This window comes from Eufriesea mexicana, unplaced genomic scaffold (genome assembly GCF_001483705.2).
Source record: "Eufriesea mexicana isolate 0111107269 unplaced genomic scaffold, ASM148370v2 scaffold474474898, whole genome shotgun sequence".
Lineage (NCBI taxonomy): Eukaryota > Metazoa > Arthropoda > Insecta > Hymenoptera > Apidae > Eufriesea > Eufriesea mexicana.
In genome coordinates, this window is record NW_016907983.1 from 262,840 (window position 1) to 278,329 (window position 15,490).

The 15,490-nt window shown below is 39.9% G+C and overlaps 1 protein-coding gene across 1 annotated transcript in view; it reads right to left on the reverse strand.

Moving 5' to 3' along the window:
* Window positions 1–584: 584 nt before the first annotated feature.
* dmrt99B (doublesex-Mab related 99B) overlaps window positions 585–15,490 on the reverse strand; it is a 20,271-nt gene continuing 5,365 nt past the window's right edge. Inside the window, exons 3-6 of the mRNA XM_017905909.1 lie at window positions 3,366–3,488; window positions 2,742–3,013; window positions 1,786–2,077; window positions 585–910 (exon numbers count right to left, since the gene is read on the reverse strand). Of these exons, the coding sequence (XP_017761398.1) occupies window positions 585–910; window positions 1,786–2,077; window positions 2,742–3,013; window positions 3,366–3,488 (1,013 nt within the window). The remainder of the gene's footprint in view (window positions 911–1,785; window positions 2,078–2,741; window positions 3,014–3,365; window positions 3,489–15,490) is intronic.

Sequence of the window (15,490 nt, forward strand, 5' to 3'; positions counted from 1 at the left end):
TTTTTTTTTAAACGTGTTATGTTTCCTCAGTGAGATGCGTTTGTGAAGGCTGCTGACGGGTTTCTTCTTTGGACCTTTCTCGGGCAACTACATTCGTAGGTTAGAGCAGACCACCAATGCTTACGTTCTTATCTTCGATAATTCACTAACAATTCTTACTATTCGTCTCTTCATTACAAACACTTCGTTACAAACACTTCTAATGGTAACTCATTTGATCAACAGGATGATGTCGATTCTTCTTCATGAAACCGTACATACCATGGCTCCAAGTCCTCAAGGATCTCATCTGCTTCATACTTCTACCACATCAACGTTTCCTATACGGGAGCTCCAAACCCTCCATATCACAATGACTTCGAACCATTCACCATGTCCCCTTAAACACTCTTCTATTCCTCATGTTCCCAAGAAATCCGCGGAAACCCTTTTGATCCATAGGACGTGTCCCGATCCTCTTCAAGAAATCGTTTCATGGTTCCCGTGGACACGCCGCCATTTCCACAGCCCCTCCTTCCGTCCCTCCCCTCGTCGTCCCTAGGCTATTGCAGGTAAGACCAGGTGGCGGTCTGCGCGTCGTCCGGTCACTCGGAGTAGCTTGTCTTGTCGCTGGCGTCGTCGGGACTGGTCTCCCGATAGGCGTCGCCTGTCCCGTTCGCGTGCAGGCTCTGATTGGGTGGCTTGATCACCGTGGGCAGGTAGCCGGTGCCTGCGTAAGGCGCAGCCAGAAACCTGTGCCTGGTCGACGGGATGGGAGTGGTGCAGTAAGCGGCGCGGCTCGCGTACGCCGCTGAGACCGAGGCGGACGCGGCCGCGGCCGACGCCAACGCGCCCGCCAGGGGCGAGAACGCTGACTTCGGCTGGAGACTGTCCTCGCAGACCAGCACTTCCATAGCAGACACCACGTCGCCTGCGACACAGACACTATGCCATTTTCCAATTCTCCTGACTACTACTTTTTTTTTGTTTATTTTTCTTTTCTTTTTTTTATTTTCTCTTGTTTTTTATTTATTTACTCATATCTTTTCTTTTTGTAGCACCCGATAAATTGGATTAATAGATAGTGAAAAGTAAAGGAATATAAAGCATGCTTAATTAAAGATATCGCACACTACAGTACTTAAGATTCAATTATTCTGTTCATCCCATAAGAAATTTTGAGAGTGGGATTTCAAACCCTTCGGTAACAAGAAATAATCAGGAGGAGATTAAAGTAAATGATTATTGAAAGAACAACGTCGCTATCGGTCAGGTAGGCACACCCGTCTCTCCCCTTATACACTCAAAGTTTTGTATTCTTCTTGCATAACATAACGTAACATGAATTACGCTTGACTTGGTATCGGATGTTAAGTCCATGTTCGAAATATCTATTATTAGACGAGAGTAGAACTAATTATTGTTAGGCGCTTCTTTATAACATAGTCCAAAGAATCAATTGAATATCTATAATTCATTTTCAGGCTTTCTACATTCAAGAAGCCCAAAACTATATTTGACATTTTTACTCGTTACTCCTTCTTAATACTATTCAAAATTCCAAGAATCTGTAATCCCTCCCAGAGTTCAATTCACAAATGTTACCGCGAATCTCGTGACCGAAGGGGTTGAAACTCGGCCGAGGGCTGTAATAGAAACTTGAGAATACTAGGGCCGAATCCTCTAGAATTGCCTCGTGGCCACGTGTCCACCCAGCAATATCTGGGTATAGAGGACCGGCCGTAGACGGATGGATCGAGTTCTGTCCGCGAATAATGGTTGCGGATATCGGATTGCAGAGCCTACCTTTGCACCGGTGCAACAGAGCCTCCACGTCTGCGCGACGTCTTCCGGGAAATACTCGCAGTAGAACATCTACAGGTGATCGTTGTTGCTGCTGTTGCTGTTGCTGTTGCTGTAACTGGAGACCACAGGTCTGCTGAATGTTCTGCATCTGCATCTGCATCTGAATTTCGCGAGGCTCTGGTATATGATGGTGGTGCTGATGTTGGTACAGTGCTGGTGAACAGTATAGCGAACTTGCTGCTGGACCGTAGAGGGGAGCGTACGGTGGAAAGTGCACCGCCGTTGCTGCAGCCTGGAAATGAGATGGTAATCGTTATTTTACCTGCAGTTCGTTCTCTTACTACTTACTACTTACTAGGTATATTAATATTTATTTTTTATAGATATTTATTATTTTTTACAGATTTATTTTGTGTCATTAAGAAACATAAATTTTAAATCGTTTAAAACAGAAGATTTCATTGAATAAATCATTTGTCTTCAAATGATTGAACATCGTGTTCCGAAAAGTAATCTATAGGATAATTGGAGCAATTGGGTCATTGGATCTGGCAACATAACTTTGAATATAATTTACAAAAATGAGATATATCACAGGAATTGTAATTAGTTATGCAATGCAAAACTTTTTTCCTATGATGTTTCTCTATCTTCGCTTGAAACAAAAATTTACCATGACCCTATTGCGAGAGTTATTCTACAAGGTACTACAAAACAGAAGTTAAATAACTCGAATTAAGCCCGGGATACGTAGATGTAAAAAATTGTGAAATATCGAGTTAATTAGTTTACGTTAAGTGTGTAATGTATATACAGAAAATATTGCAAAACGTGCAGCTTTTGGCTATCAGATAACTCATAAATCGTTTTCCGATCTGTAGCTTCTTTTTGTTTCATTCCGTTAGAAAGCTACATACCGATTTATAGTTGTAAAAGGTTTAAAATAAGAAACCTACCGCCAAGGAAGGTAGTGGAGGACTAGGTCTAGGCTGCACTAGATCCACTGGTTGAAGGGTTTGCTGCGTTTGCTGAGGGCTTCCGCTTTTGCGGAGGCTAAGATTCTCTGGCGCCGGCGTATCTTCTCTTTGCGGCGTCAATGCAGGCGTCAGTGGTGGCGTATGCGTCGGACTTTGGGAACCTGGCTCCGGACTTCCTTCCTCGGAGTCGTTTAGGCTGTTCGACCGTTTACGCGTTGCTTCATTGTCCGTCAGACCGATCGACGTCGGAACTATTACAACAGATAAAGTATTAAGCTATTATATATAATATTCGTGTAATATTATAATTTGTTGTTATGTAACACCTCATCATCAGTGATACAATTTTTGCAAGAAATTTGAGAGATATGTAATACATCTTATGTGGCATGGATCATCATGATGATAATTAAAAATAAAAGTCTTCTATTAGACAAATAAAGGTAAGTTGTCAGCAAATTCAATTATTTTTAACAGTATTAGATTATAATATTTATTTTAATTTATTCCAGGCCAGAATTGGAATTTATGGTATGAACCTCAATCGTTAATTACGGTTTAATATGAGGAGTAATCCAAGTTCGAGAGTATATGGAACCTTACCCAATGAACGGTCAGCAAGAAGTTCTCCACCGGAGTCGGAGTCACGGTCGTCTTCGTTACCGGTGTCGCTCGTGGAAAGCATTGTTCCCGTAGTGCTCTCAGAGATTCTCGACCTCTTTGTGCCTGGAACAAAACAGGGCATATCGTTCGCTTGCGAAATAAAGAAAGAAAAAAAAAGAAATAAAGAAAGAAAAGAAAAGAAAAGCAAAAGCGCGTATTAATACGCACAATACCTATGAAATTCTCCAGCGAGCAAACACTTTACATTGTTCTACGACGCACGCCGAATTGACTCTTACGAATCCTTGACACCCTTGAAAAAACGTTGTGCATCTTTTATTGTGAGCCCCGCACATATTTACCACCCGCTGACATCCATATCGGACCGTTTGAACCAGTCGATGGTGAGCGTGTAACGATATGTCGTTAGGTAGTGTTAGTATAAAAAAATATAGTGAATAATAATTACTGGAACTATAGAATTGAAGAATGATTAATGATAAATAGCAGATCAAGAAGTAGGCTAGACAGTTTGGTAGAAATAGAGAGATGTTGAATGATAATTGAATGATAGTTTCTAATTTCTTACAGTGTAAGACATGTAGAAAGTGTTATAACTACAAGTATGTAACGTGTATAAATTTCAATATGAACGTGTATAAATTGTAAATTGTCAATTACTCGCTGCAATTTGAACTAAAATCATTCATATCTGTAAAACTAAACTACTGTAAAAGAATCATAATGTTTAATAAACAATAAAGGAAGAGACATTTAGATTAATTCAATATTCCTAACAAGCAATAAATCATATAAACCGATTATTCAACAATATTTTTAAAAATCGAATCAAATTCCACTTATCCAGAATAAATTACACTAAGCGACGAACCTGCCCTCTACGAAAAAAGAGAGCAACAGCGAAGTAGCAGCTAGCGGCAATTAAGTTAAACAGCGGAACACTCGATATAGTTGCTCGGGGCAAGCAAACCCCGGGCTTGGGAGAGCCACTCGAACCAACCTTGTTATCGAAAGCGTGCGCGTCAAGAATTAACCCGTGGAACAGCAACGAGGGAAGTGAAAGAGAGACCGGGGAGTAGTCGTCGAATGAAACGTCAGGCTGGAAGCTACATTTCCTCGCCCTATATATTACTCTTTTCTCCCGTTCTTGCTCGTTCCCTCTCTGTTTTGCTAATAAACGGCCGGTTAAACTTTTTAACGAGCGGTCAGCCGCAGTAGACTTTCTTCAACGGGCAACGCACCCCCTCTGGGATTCTTTCACGCACTAACGAGGACTCAATGGCCGTGCACGTGCATACGCCCCCGCATGTTATAACGGTACTCTTGAAGCTGGTATTATATAATTTAAGAGACGAGTGCAGGGTGTAGTGATGTGATGTAGGATTGTCGTAATTATTTGGTGCAAGATCAAGGATTGGAGGTTTCTCGATTTGTGGTATTTAATTAAATTTCTGTGTCGCCTATCGAAAATGTCAAGTTGGATTAGTTTTGTGATATACACGATTTATTGCAATGCGGAATTAATGTAGCTTTTTTAGAAAATTGAAATTATATTAGATTTTGGTAATTATGTTGGATTCTAATTTACATTCTAATATCATTGTAGCGTATATACTACTAGCGTAACAAAAGTCAAAACACGGCTGTAATTGTAAGTACATATTTATCGCTAAATTAAACAGAGATGGCACTGCTGTAGCACCGAATGTGAAATGCGCGCGATATTCGAAACGATTCTGATTAAGATAAGATTCTAATACTTCTATTACAAATTGTTTTAACATTACATATTGTCTTTGAACATGATTGGTACCATAATTAATAACCAAACAGTCAAACTCGACATGTTATATGTACTAACCTAATATTTTTTAAACTTTATTGTCTAAAATACAATTACACGTAATAGTTTATACTCGATAATTTAATCACGATAATATGATGTTGTAAGTATCTTTTAAGAAATATTCTGATGTATATTCTGTAATTAATTTTGTAGTATAAGAATTCGAATTTAATTTTTTAGGTTAATTTGAAGAAATTCAGCAACAGATTGACGATTGTTTCCTCCGCCAATGGAGAAAGAGAAGAGAAAGTGAGATTACGGAACGTGTATTTCGGAAATCTTTTTCATCGGAAGTTACTGTGGAATCCGTCGGTAGTAATTCGAGGTGAACGGAACTGAAGTGGGCTCGAATTACCGGGGAACTATTAATGAAACAGGGATTAAAAGAAAGGAGCTGGCCAAGAGGGGAACAGATGGGTTCGTCGAGCGCCGTTGAATGGAAAGAATCGCTGCTTTTTCGCTATTCACGCGAGGTAGTTGTCTGTGACGATAGTTTTAAAGGTTCCAGATCGGTAGGATGTTTCTCGGTAAAGGTTCGCTTGTGAGAAAATTGTCCGAGGGTAACGATATGTTTTTTTCAAGGTAAAGTCCTTTAATTCCGTTATTTGAAACGATAATTACTTAAAATTTAATGTAAATGTTGAAAAAAATGTTCAGAAATTGTGTAATAAGTTGTAGTTGAACAAATCTTAAAATCAAATTATACAATAATTAGAATATAATCTTTAATATTATCAAATTGTGAACATTTAGTGTTTAGTGTTTACTGTGAGAATTAGTTACATTACTGTCTCTTAAAATCTCTAAAAATTCCTCGAAAATTTTTAATGTAAGAAATAACTTCTGCCTTTTTTACAGAGCAGAAGAAAATCGAGAAAAAGACGATCAATAAACCCTGTCGAAGGTCGTCGATAATAGTTTCCGATACTTTCTCAACATTTCCGGTAACGAGGGCCATAACGATCTTCGTGCAAGAAATAAACGAGTCGAATTATAGTTTTCCGTTTCGCTTGAACTCAATCGTCCCTGCAGAAATACAAGTTTCGAGCGGTTCGATAACGACGGATTGAAGAAATTTTAAAGAGTCAAAACTGACCGCGTTGAAGTCTCCGCAAGTCACTCCAATACTCTTCAACTATGGCTGTACACGTGCACAAGCAAATTGAAGTACGGTAGAACGTAGGAGGACAATTTTCTCCGGTAAGTTGGTAATAATGCGTCTAATATATCAGAAGATTTACGAAACGATTAATATTTTTATCATTAATATTTCTATTCAATATGTCGATTATTTCCATTAAGTTTATGATATTTTGAAGGATCTACAAGCGACTAAGACGTTACTTCAAGAATCCATTCGAACATAGCATCTTGATAGCGAAAGAGAGGTATAAAAATACCCTTCCATCCAAAATATTGCCAAGAACGACCAGTAAGAGCCCTTAATAATTCACACCCGCCTATTGATCGAGCACGTGACCTCCAGCATGAATTCCAACGCTGTTGAAAATGATATTAATGATGATCGACGTCGTCAGAGGAAAGGAATGCAATATCGCATGGCTGGTGTTAATGTAGCCGCTGGCTGCGACCAATAGAAAATTCCACGTTGAAGGAGAAGCCTTTCTCCACGTGATATCATGAACACCATAGTCGGACGGATTACGAGACAGTTATTAAAATATCATTCTTTGCCGGTGACCCTTCGCCTCCAGCTGGAAACCACTCTTTTGCTCGACGCCACGGGGGCGACTTCACGCTACTGTCCTGTATCCTTTGCAACGGAGCTGGCGTAACGAAGTGCGTATTTGCCGCGTCCTTGAAACCGAGGGGAACCTCATTGCTGACGGGGGTGTATTTGAAAGTCGCGTTTCACGAGGGGTAAAAAGAAGGATCGACCGTTCAGTGTGGAACCAAGTTTGATTTCTTGAGGGTGATGAGTGTAGATCAACGATGATATTTGACTGATCGTTTTGACGGGATTGAGTAATTTGATATCGTATCAGTTGAACCTAGAACTAGGATGAAATTGAGAATTTGCTAGCTTTGACTAATATGATATGTATACTCTACTTGATGATAACACAACATTTCCTATATTTCATTCATGTAACAGATCTTTATCATTCTTTTAACAAGGTTTTTTCTTGGGAACGAGTTTTTTAAAATTCTATCGAAAAAGAAACTTTTGCATGGTATTATTTGTCGTTTCCCCTAAATCTCTCAGCTTCGTTGCATCTACTGTAACCTTGCTATGGATCTTAATCGATGAACCGAAGAAAAAGTGCGAAAATGGAGACTGTCACGATATGTCACGCCCAAAAACGTGACGACAACGCTGAAGCAAACAAAAAAGAAAAGAGACAGAATAAAAACAGGAAAAAGAAGAGAAAGAAAGAAAAAAGGGAACACAGTATCGTGAGTTGGAATCTCTTCAAATTTCGTCCGCCGTTCCTATATCAATGGTCGTCTTGTATTTCGAGAAGGGTGCGTGCAATTTATTGTAATCTCTCTTATGTCGAGCGCACACGGGTAAAATGTCTAACTTCTCCACTCCGTATGTCTACACCATCGCAAAGGTGTAACGTATCCCTGACGTACCGGTGTGCTTTGGGACGGGGCCGAGGAAGTTAATAAAACTCGTTTCGACGTTGAGAAACTCGCGGCCCGACCAGCCCCTCCGTAATGGTAGAAGATTTATTACGAATTCAGGCATGAATGGAATATCTCTCGTGTTTGAGACTGTGAGTGTGTAAGGAGTGGTTCATGGGAAAAGAAAATGGCGAAGACGTTTGGTCCATGATGGATTTATTTTGAAGAGTACAACATTGATAAAGCCAAGGTATAGTTGTCTAAAAGTAGTATTTAGGACACTGCAAGATTTAAACAACATTTATGTAGGTGATTGCACGAGTAACAGATAAAATTGAAGTCATCTAATAAACCTTATGTGTAGCTCCAAAGATAAGCCAACTTTCAGTAACAGCACAGATGTCATCATCTAATAGTATTATTTTCCAGAATTCAAATAGGTATGCCAAATACTTAACATTAGAATTACCGACCTGTAATATGTTTTATATAGTACACATAAATAATATTAATTAAAATGGTATAATGAAGATAGACGATTAATTTTGTCAAAATTAGCTACACACTTTCAACTGTAAATGGAAAGAATCTGAAGCCAGTCAGAAGTATTAACAGTGAATTAAATAAAATTCAATATGAACAATCAACTAAAATCATTCATAAGGATGTGGCATCAAGAAAGAAGCAGTAATCGAACCTAACATAACTTAACTACTAAAAATGACATAATTACCATGGTTGGCTTGGTTAAGCAACAAAATTTTCATATTAAAATTACCAATTTGGAAAATGAAGTTACTAACAAGAATCATCGTTACTATCAAATAAACAAAACACTATGGTATAAGCCTGGAATAAAATATAACCTGCGATTATCAGCTAATCGACCAACTGGAAGTCTTAGTAGGAATTGGCTGTATCCAGAAAGATTCCTATATCGTCTTTGTCGTCGTCGGCTCGGCCTAAGCCAAATTTATAGGGATGTTTCGTGTCCTCCACAGTTGCCCTGCAGCCTGTGTCCTATTACTCCTATTCTCTATTATGCAGCGGCGCCGTAGGCCGGAAGCTCCCGATATCTATATGCCATTCTAAATTATTCGGCATTGTCCTCGCATGATTCCATTGTCCGCGTCTGTCTCCACCGTACGGTGATACGCCGCGGTCCGGGTTAGGGCGTAGACCTACAACAACGCGGCCGTGTGCTCACACGATTCAGCCCGTGTGTATCTGCTTCAAGAGTGCGTCTTGTCATCGGTCAAGAGTACCTACGGACTTGTACTCTCGTGGACATCTAATTAATCGCGTCGTACCCACCGTAAGAATGTACCCACGTGTACATGTGTTTGTCTATATGGATTCGTTTATACGAGTGATTCCTCTATGACTGTTCATCATCGATAAGAGAATGGAAAAGGGATTAGTAAAAGCTTGAAATAAAGATTTTTGCAAGTAATTAAATTTCATTTTATAATTAAAGATTGATCCTTTCACAGACAAGCGGTTTTAGGCAGCCTTAACACGATTTTGCATTTAACTCACTAGCGCCACCAAGGTTCATATCTGCAATAAATGTCCTGTAAATATCCTGTCTATCGTGAAATTATTTTCTAATCTTACTGGAACGAATTTTTCTGAAAGGCGAAAATTAATTCGACAATTAGTCGAAAATTTTAAGTACAATAGTATGATGAAAAGAAAATGACGACTGTGTGATGACCATCCATCAAACTTATTTGTGAGAAAACAGTTCTGACAATTGTATTACTTAGATATACTAGATAGTATTTTTTGAATACTCGATACACGTATATTATATTAATTTTCTCTTGTCAATTTAATATTGAACTGCATTTTTTTCAGATTTGAATCTTCAGAAATTTCGAATATCGATTGCATTTTAATTCGAACATGGACGTTTAATTCCCAGAAAGTTTTTCTAATGCCCCGACACACCCTGTACTTCAAATTGCCCATTTTTTCCAGAAATGTTCCCGATGTCGCACAATGAAGGAATAAAATGGACGAAAAAGGATGGGAACGATGATGCAGCATTATTGTCTATTCGAAACGAGCGCAGAAAAAAGGGGTTGCACGGAAATTCAAGCAATAAATAACCCTTCAAGGCGTTACAGTTATCACTGGCAGTGTCGGTCGGCCATATAACCGCTCGGAGTTGCGGACTTTGCAGCCTCTGATTCTGCACAGCCCCGAGTAATACGAGGGTCACAGAAAGCACCCAGTATGAATTATCATTTCCTATTGTTGGGGAGATCGTAAAGTAACCGGCTGTTCGCGACTTTGGGAGCGGCGAACTTTGTCCTTTCTCTATGTTCTATTTCAGCGGGTTACACCGCGAAATATAGCAGATCTGAAGATTCAATTTGGACCAACGTTTAAGATTTCACGCGAGGAAAATGGATCAGAGGTCTAGTACAAGTTCAAAGCATATCGCGTCACGGAAGAATAGATGATAATGTGCAAAAATTAAATGATTCAAGATAGAGACATAATTCTAAAAAAATATTATTAATTCCGAACGAATTTAATTTTAAAAAGATTCTAAAAACATTAGCTTCTATTATAGTGTACATGCATATTACTAAATATATATTAAAATGTATTTAATCTTATTAGAAGTCTTAATGTGAAAATTTCACTCTTTTTCGTGTGCCTAAAAGTTAGTCAGAAATATGCTATGATACCGTGAAGCAGTAATTGGTAACGAAGAAGATTCGACTCAACATCTATTAATCAAGTGCATAAAGGTTCATAACATGTACTTTTCTAACAGAATTAATTTTCTTGGAGATGCTGTCCACACTACATACGTATGTTGACCATCAGAGATAATTTATATAGATATTATGAAACAATATTACTATCTAAAATTTTCCATTCAATTTCGAACAGTACTTGTCAAATAATCTCTACTGTCACAGAATTAAATCTTTCTTATTACCCGTAGATCACCGTGAGACCTTCCATTTCATTTCTCTCCACTTCATAAACTACCGGCATCTGGAAGAATGGATCATTCCTCATGGACAATGTCGTCGCTACGAAAATTCATCAAACTCCAAGCAACACCAACATCGAACATCAAACGCTCGTTTCGTAATCACGTTCCACGCGAATTCGAGTCGACGAACACCCATTCACTCCAAACGATGGAGAGCAGTAGCAGCAGCTGAACGTAGTAAAACTCAGCGCTCGTTCCTTCTTTCTTATCCGCGATAAAAGCGCTCTTGTAGGGATGCTTAAAGCGAGAGAAAACATTCCAGGCCCGATCGCCGTGAGATTAATTAATCGGATGCGACGGGGTCGCGTGAAAAACCGGAGGCGACTGCCTCGAAATATTCCAGTTACGAGGCCCCCGGAAGGCGAGCAAATCGGGTGCGGTGCACCGTGCACGCGTACCTCGCCGGAAGAACGAGCGACGAACGTGAAAAGGACTCTCATTATTACGTATCGATACGCCCGGAAAATAGCAGAGGTCCGACGATCCGTATCGCTGCGAAAAATCACGCGGGGAAATAGGTGCAGCTCGAGGGTGACGGAAGAAAGGCAAGTATTGAGAGCGTGAGGAAAGCGGACCGAGATAAAGAGGGAGGCGGAGATGAAGAAGAAAAGAAGAAGAAGAAGAAGAAGAAGAAGAAGAAGAAGAAGAGGGGAACCGAGAGGAGTAGATTATGTCGATGAAGAAGGGAAGAGAGTGAATTAGGGCTAAGGGAGAAGGACAAGATGATGAAATTGGGATGTCGGTAGAGACAAGATGGAAGAAATTTGGGGACACATAAAGGAAAAAAGGAAAGGGCGTGAACTGGAGGAAAAAAGTAAAATGATATCTTGAACAGGGAGAAGAAAAACGAAATTTCTGAGCTGCTTTGGAGAGGAAGAAAAGAGTATCTTTTAATGGTATTAGAAAAATGAAATTCGTGGATACTTTTGATCAGATTTGAAAGGAACTTGCATACTAGTCTTTTCATAAAAAATATTGGAGTAATGGAAGAAGCAAGGAAATATTCTGCATATTATTATGAGAGACTAAAGACTATAATACAGCATAGACAAAAATTAATAGATAAGAATCGCAGGGATAAAACAGAAGAAGCATTATGAATGATGCATGTTTAATACCAATAACTGAAAGATCCGAAAAATACTGTAATATAGGAAGAAACGAAAAAATGCAAACACAGTACGGCAATTTCAAAGAACCTGTTGGAAATGAAAACACTGATAATCACGAATAAAAGAGATACACAATATTCAAATGCGTCGAGTCTCCAAAAAGAAAGACAAGGAAGAAATGGTAAAAGAAAAACGAAGCAGACAATCCAGAGATCACATAGACCACGAGGAAAGTGTAGAAGGTAGAAGGAAGGAAAGAAGGGAATATCCTTAGCACGTACAGCGGTGTCGACTAGGCGACACAGCGAGCAACAGCCCGATCAGTCATTAAATCGTCGCGATTCCCTTTTGTTTCACGCCGGGACGTGTGGGAGTCGGTTTATCCGTCCGTGTGTTTTCGTGTTGCACCAGTGAAAAGGGGTGAAAACCGGCCTGGCGAGAGCTAGAAAGGGATACCTATACATTCTCCCCCTTTCACCCTCAATTCGATGGCTATAGGGGTGGTTAAAGAGCTCGCGACAAGCGAACGAGAGAAAAGCAGAAACAGAGAGAGAAAGATTGAGAACAGGGACGGTGGCCAGGGACGTTGGGAGGGGGTCTAGAAATATAGGGGTGGGAGACACAAAAAAGGAAAAAAGAGGAGAAAAGGTGAGGGGGTGGGGGTGGAAAGGGAGAACGGTGGAGAGCGATCGGGCGTAACGTTTTTAATTGTTTCGCGCCCAGCCGCCTTTTGTTTCGGCGTTTATGCCTCGTAAACGGTTGCTGCAGAGCCACGGGGGGAGGGCACGCTTCGACCTCTCTGACTCTCTTCTCGTTTCCTCCTGCACGTCGCCACTCCTCCAACACCCCCGTAACCAACCCGTTTTCCGCCATCTCGCGTCTTGTCACGATCCACCGTGGAAAACCGACCACGTCGACGGCCTCATCCTGCCTTCTTACGCTTGATACGTTTCGCGCTTCGTACGCCTGACGTGCTGCTGATGCTTGCGTTGCGTTCGACTTGTGCTTCGATGATCGATTCTTGCAGCGTATGTATGCGTGAGTGTATACATTCTACGCTATCGATTAAAAATTCTAATATTTCTGCACTTTCATGAGAAGAGGTGGAAGAGTGGCGTATTAACATAATCTACGTATGACAATAGAAATTTTGTGCAAATCTACATGCGAGTCACTCGTTTGCCTAATTGACTAACTTCAAGAAACAAGAAATATAAATTTATTTTAAACATAAAGAATTTTAGGAATATCAAGAATTAATAAGACAATCCTCATCATACATATATGAAATAATAAGAAGATATAAGTATGGAATAAAAGAAAATATAGGTAGGTATGCATAAACAATCATAAACCGCTATAATTCTTTAAAAACAATTTTCTTCCATAATTTTTCCAATATTTTACTCTTTCGCATTACTTTTCATGCTATCTTTTTTTAGTTCGCAATAAACTGGAGCCTGATGTGCACCTGTGTACTTAAACATTCCAGTGAGGAAATTGGAAAAGCATAGAACATTAAGAAGACTCAGGTTCTTTTACAATCCTACCGAAATTCCATGCGTGGATTTATGGTCTCGAAAGAGTTAAAAGTTGCTCTAGTAACGACGCAAATGCAAATGAACTCGCGAGATCCTTGATCTTTGTACCACAGGTTCTATCTGCCATGGAAGCCGTCGACTCCTCGATGAGCGGCCATTCGGCCGCTGAGAAAAGAGGTGAGAGGGTAGTGAAGAAGCGAGCCATGGAACGTAATCGAAGTGTTTTATATTCATTTACGATGGTTTCCTCCGGCTGCGCCAGCAGATCGCTTTTCGCTTTTCCAATTTAAAAATGTTATTCGGAAGCCTTCGCCAACCCCCATCTAACTATCTTTTTCTGTTTAAAGCAGGAAACGAGGAAGAAGAAACGACGGTAGTTAATCAAACGTGTACTCCACCATCGAAAGGGCTTCTTCTTCCTTTTGTTACATCTGCACTGCCGCCGAAGAACAGTTACGCGAACCGTACTCTTTTTAATTAAGTCGGAAGGTATCGCTTATCGTGATCTTTTCATCGTTGGCTGCGTTCTCAGAAAGATACCGAATCGTGGTGGATCTTGGACAACTTGAAATTGAAACGTCGCGACCTTTGGAGTGGATGTATTCTTTTTAATCGCGAGGATGTTTCTTTAGTCGAAACATAGTTGCGGCGAAGAGTAGATATAATGCACTGTGCATAACAACAAATTTGATGAATAACAGGGACGTGGATCTGATTAGTCACAGTACCGATAGGTTCATCTTCTTTAACACGATCATTGATGGAGTCTTCTATTTTTAAGGGTAAAAAAAATGGATTTTTTACAATTTCTTAAAGTTTGAATCCTCGAAGTATGTCTGCCAAGATATTTCACGAAAATCGTAACATTAACGAAGATATAGAGTTTTTTGATAATTCCCAGATATCCATAATATAATGCAATACTATATATCTAAAACTTTAAACGTTCTTTTCTCTACTTTGAAGCTGGCTAACACGATAATTCGATAGAGCGAAAGGAACCCTATTTCGAGATCTGATTGCTGAGATAGAACAATAAGAAGCGACAGAGAATATTGGTACAGACATGGAATCAGTATATGAACAATATACTTATACATCCAGAATTGTAAAAAAGTACTTACTATTGTCATCTCGCCTAACTTTGATACTTTTAAAATCCTAACTTTAAATTCACGATGATAACACTAATATAGAATTAGAAAAGGTTACATTTGTTAAGCTTGTAATCTACATTAATCAGTTATTACTCCATCCTACTCGGATTTAATATTATCTTTTCTAACTCAATTTACAGATATGACACTTTCGACGAATAACAAAAGACCTACCAATAAGTGTTCGGATGATACATGTGTCCTATTTTCATGATAAACTCAAGAAACTTGCCATACTCCAAGCAACAAGCAGTACCTAACCTCATTCGTGAAGATGGCCAATAGGATCTGTCACAAATGAATTGATTCCGATATTCGACTTCTGTAAAATAGCGGATTCGTTTCGGTCGTGCCATAAACTCAGCGCAATTCGCTATCCTTAAAGGCCCCGAAAGGGTCCAAGTATCATAAACCGAGGTGTATTTGCAGTCGGTACGGGACCCAGGCAACGAGTTTGTCCACTCATGGAAAGAATCGCAACGCGGCACGAATATTACGAAAGCTCATCACCATGAAGGAGATGAAATCCACGAGGGTACCCCAGCTACTTATGTCCCAGCGACGTGCCTGGCAACATTGTTTGCAAAGAGTCAGCATGGCTTCGCGGAACAGGAGAGCCCGGTCACGGACTATTCCTACCTATTTGCATAGGTGTAGCCGGTCCTGTGAATGCACGTACACGTGCAACGCCGCCGTGGAAGCACGTTTCCGAGTGTGTTTGAACAAAACTCCTGCCAGCGTCCCTCTTTCTATTCGTCAGACGGTGTCGACCAGTAATCCATGGATAATCCATGCTCTCGATCACGAAGGACTTTCTTGGAAATTCCTATGCCTCCC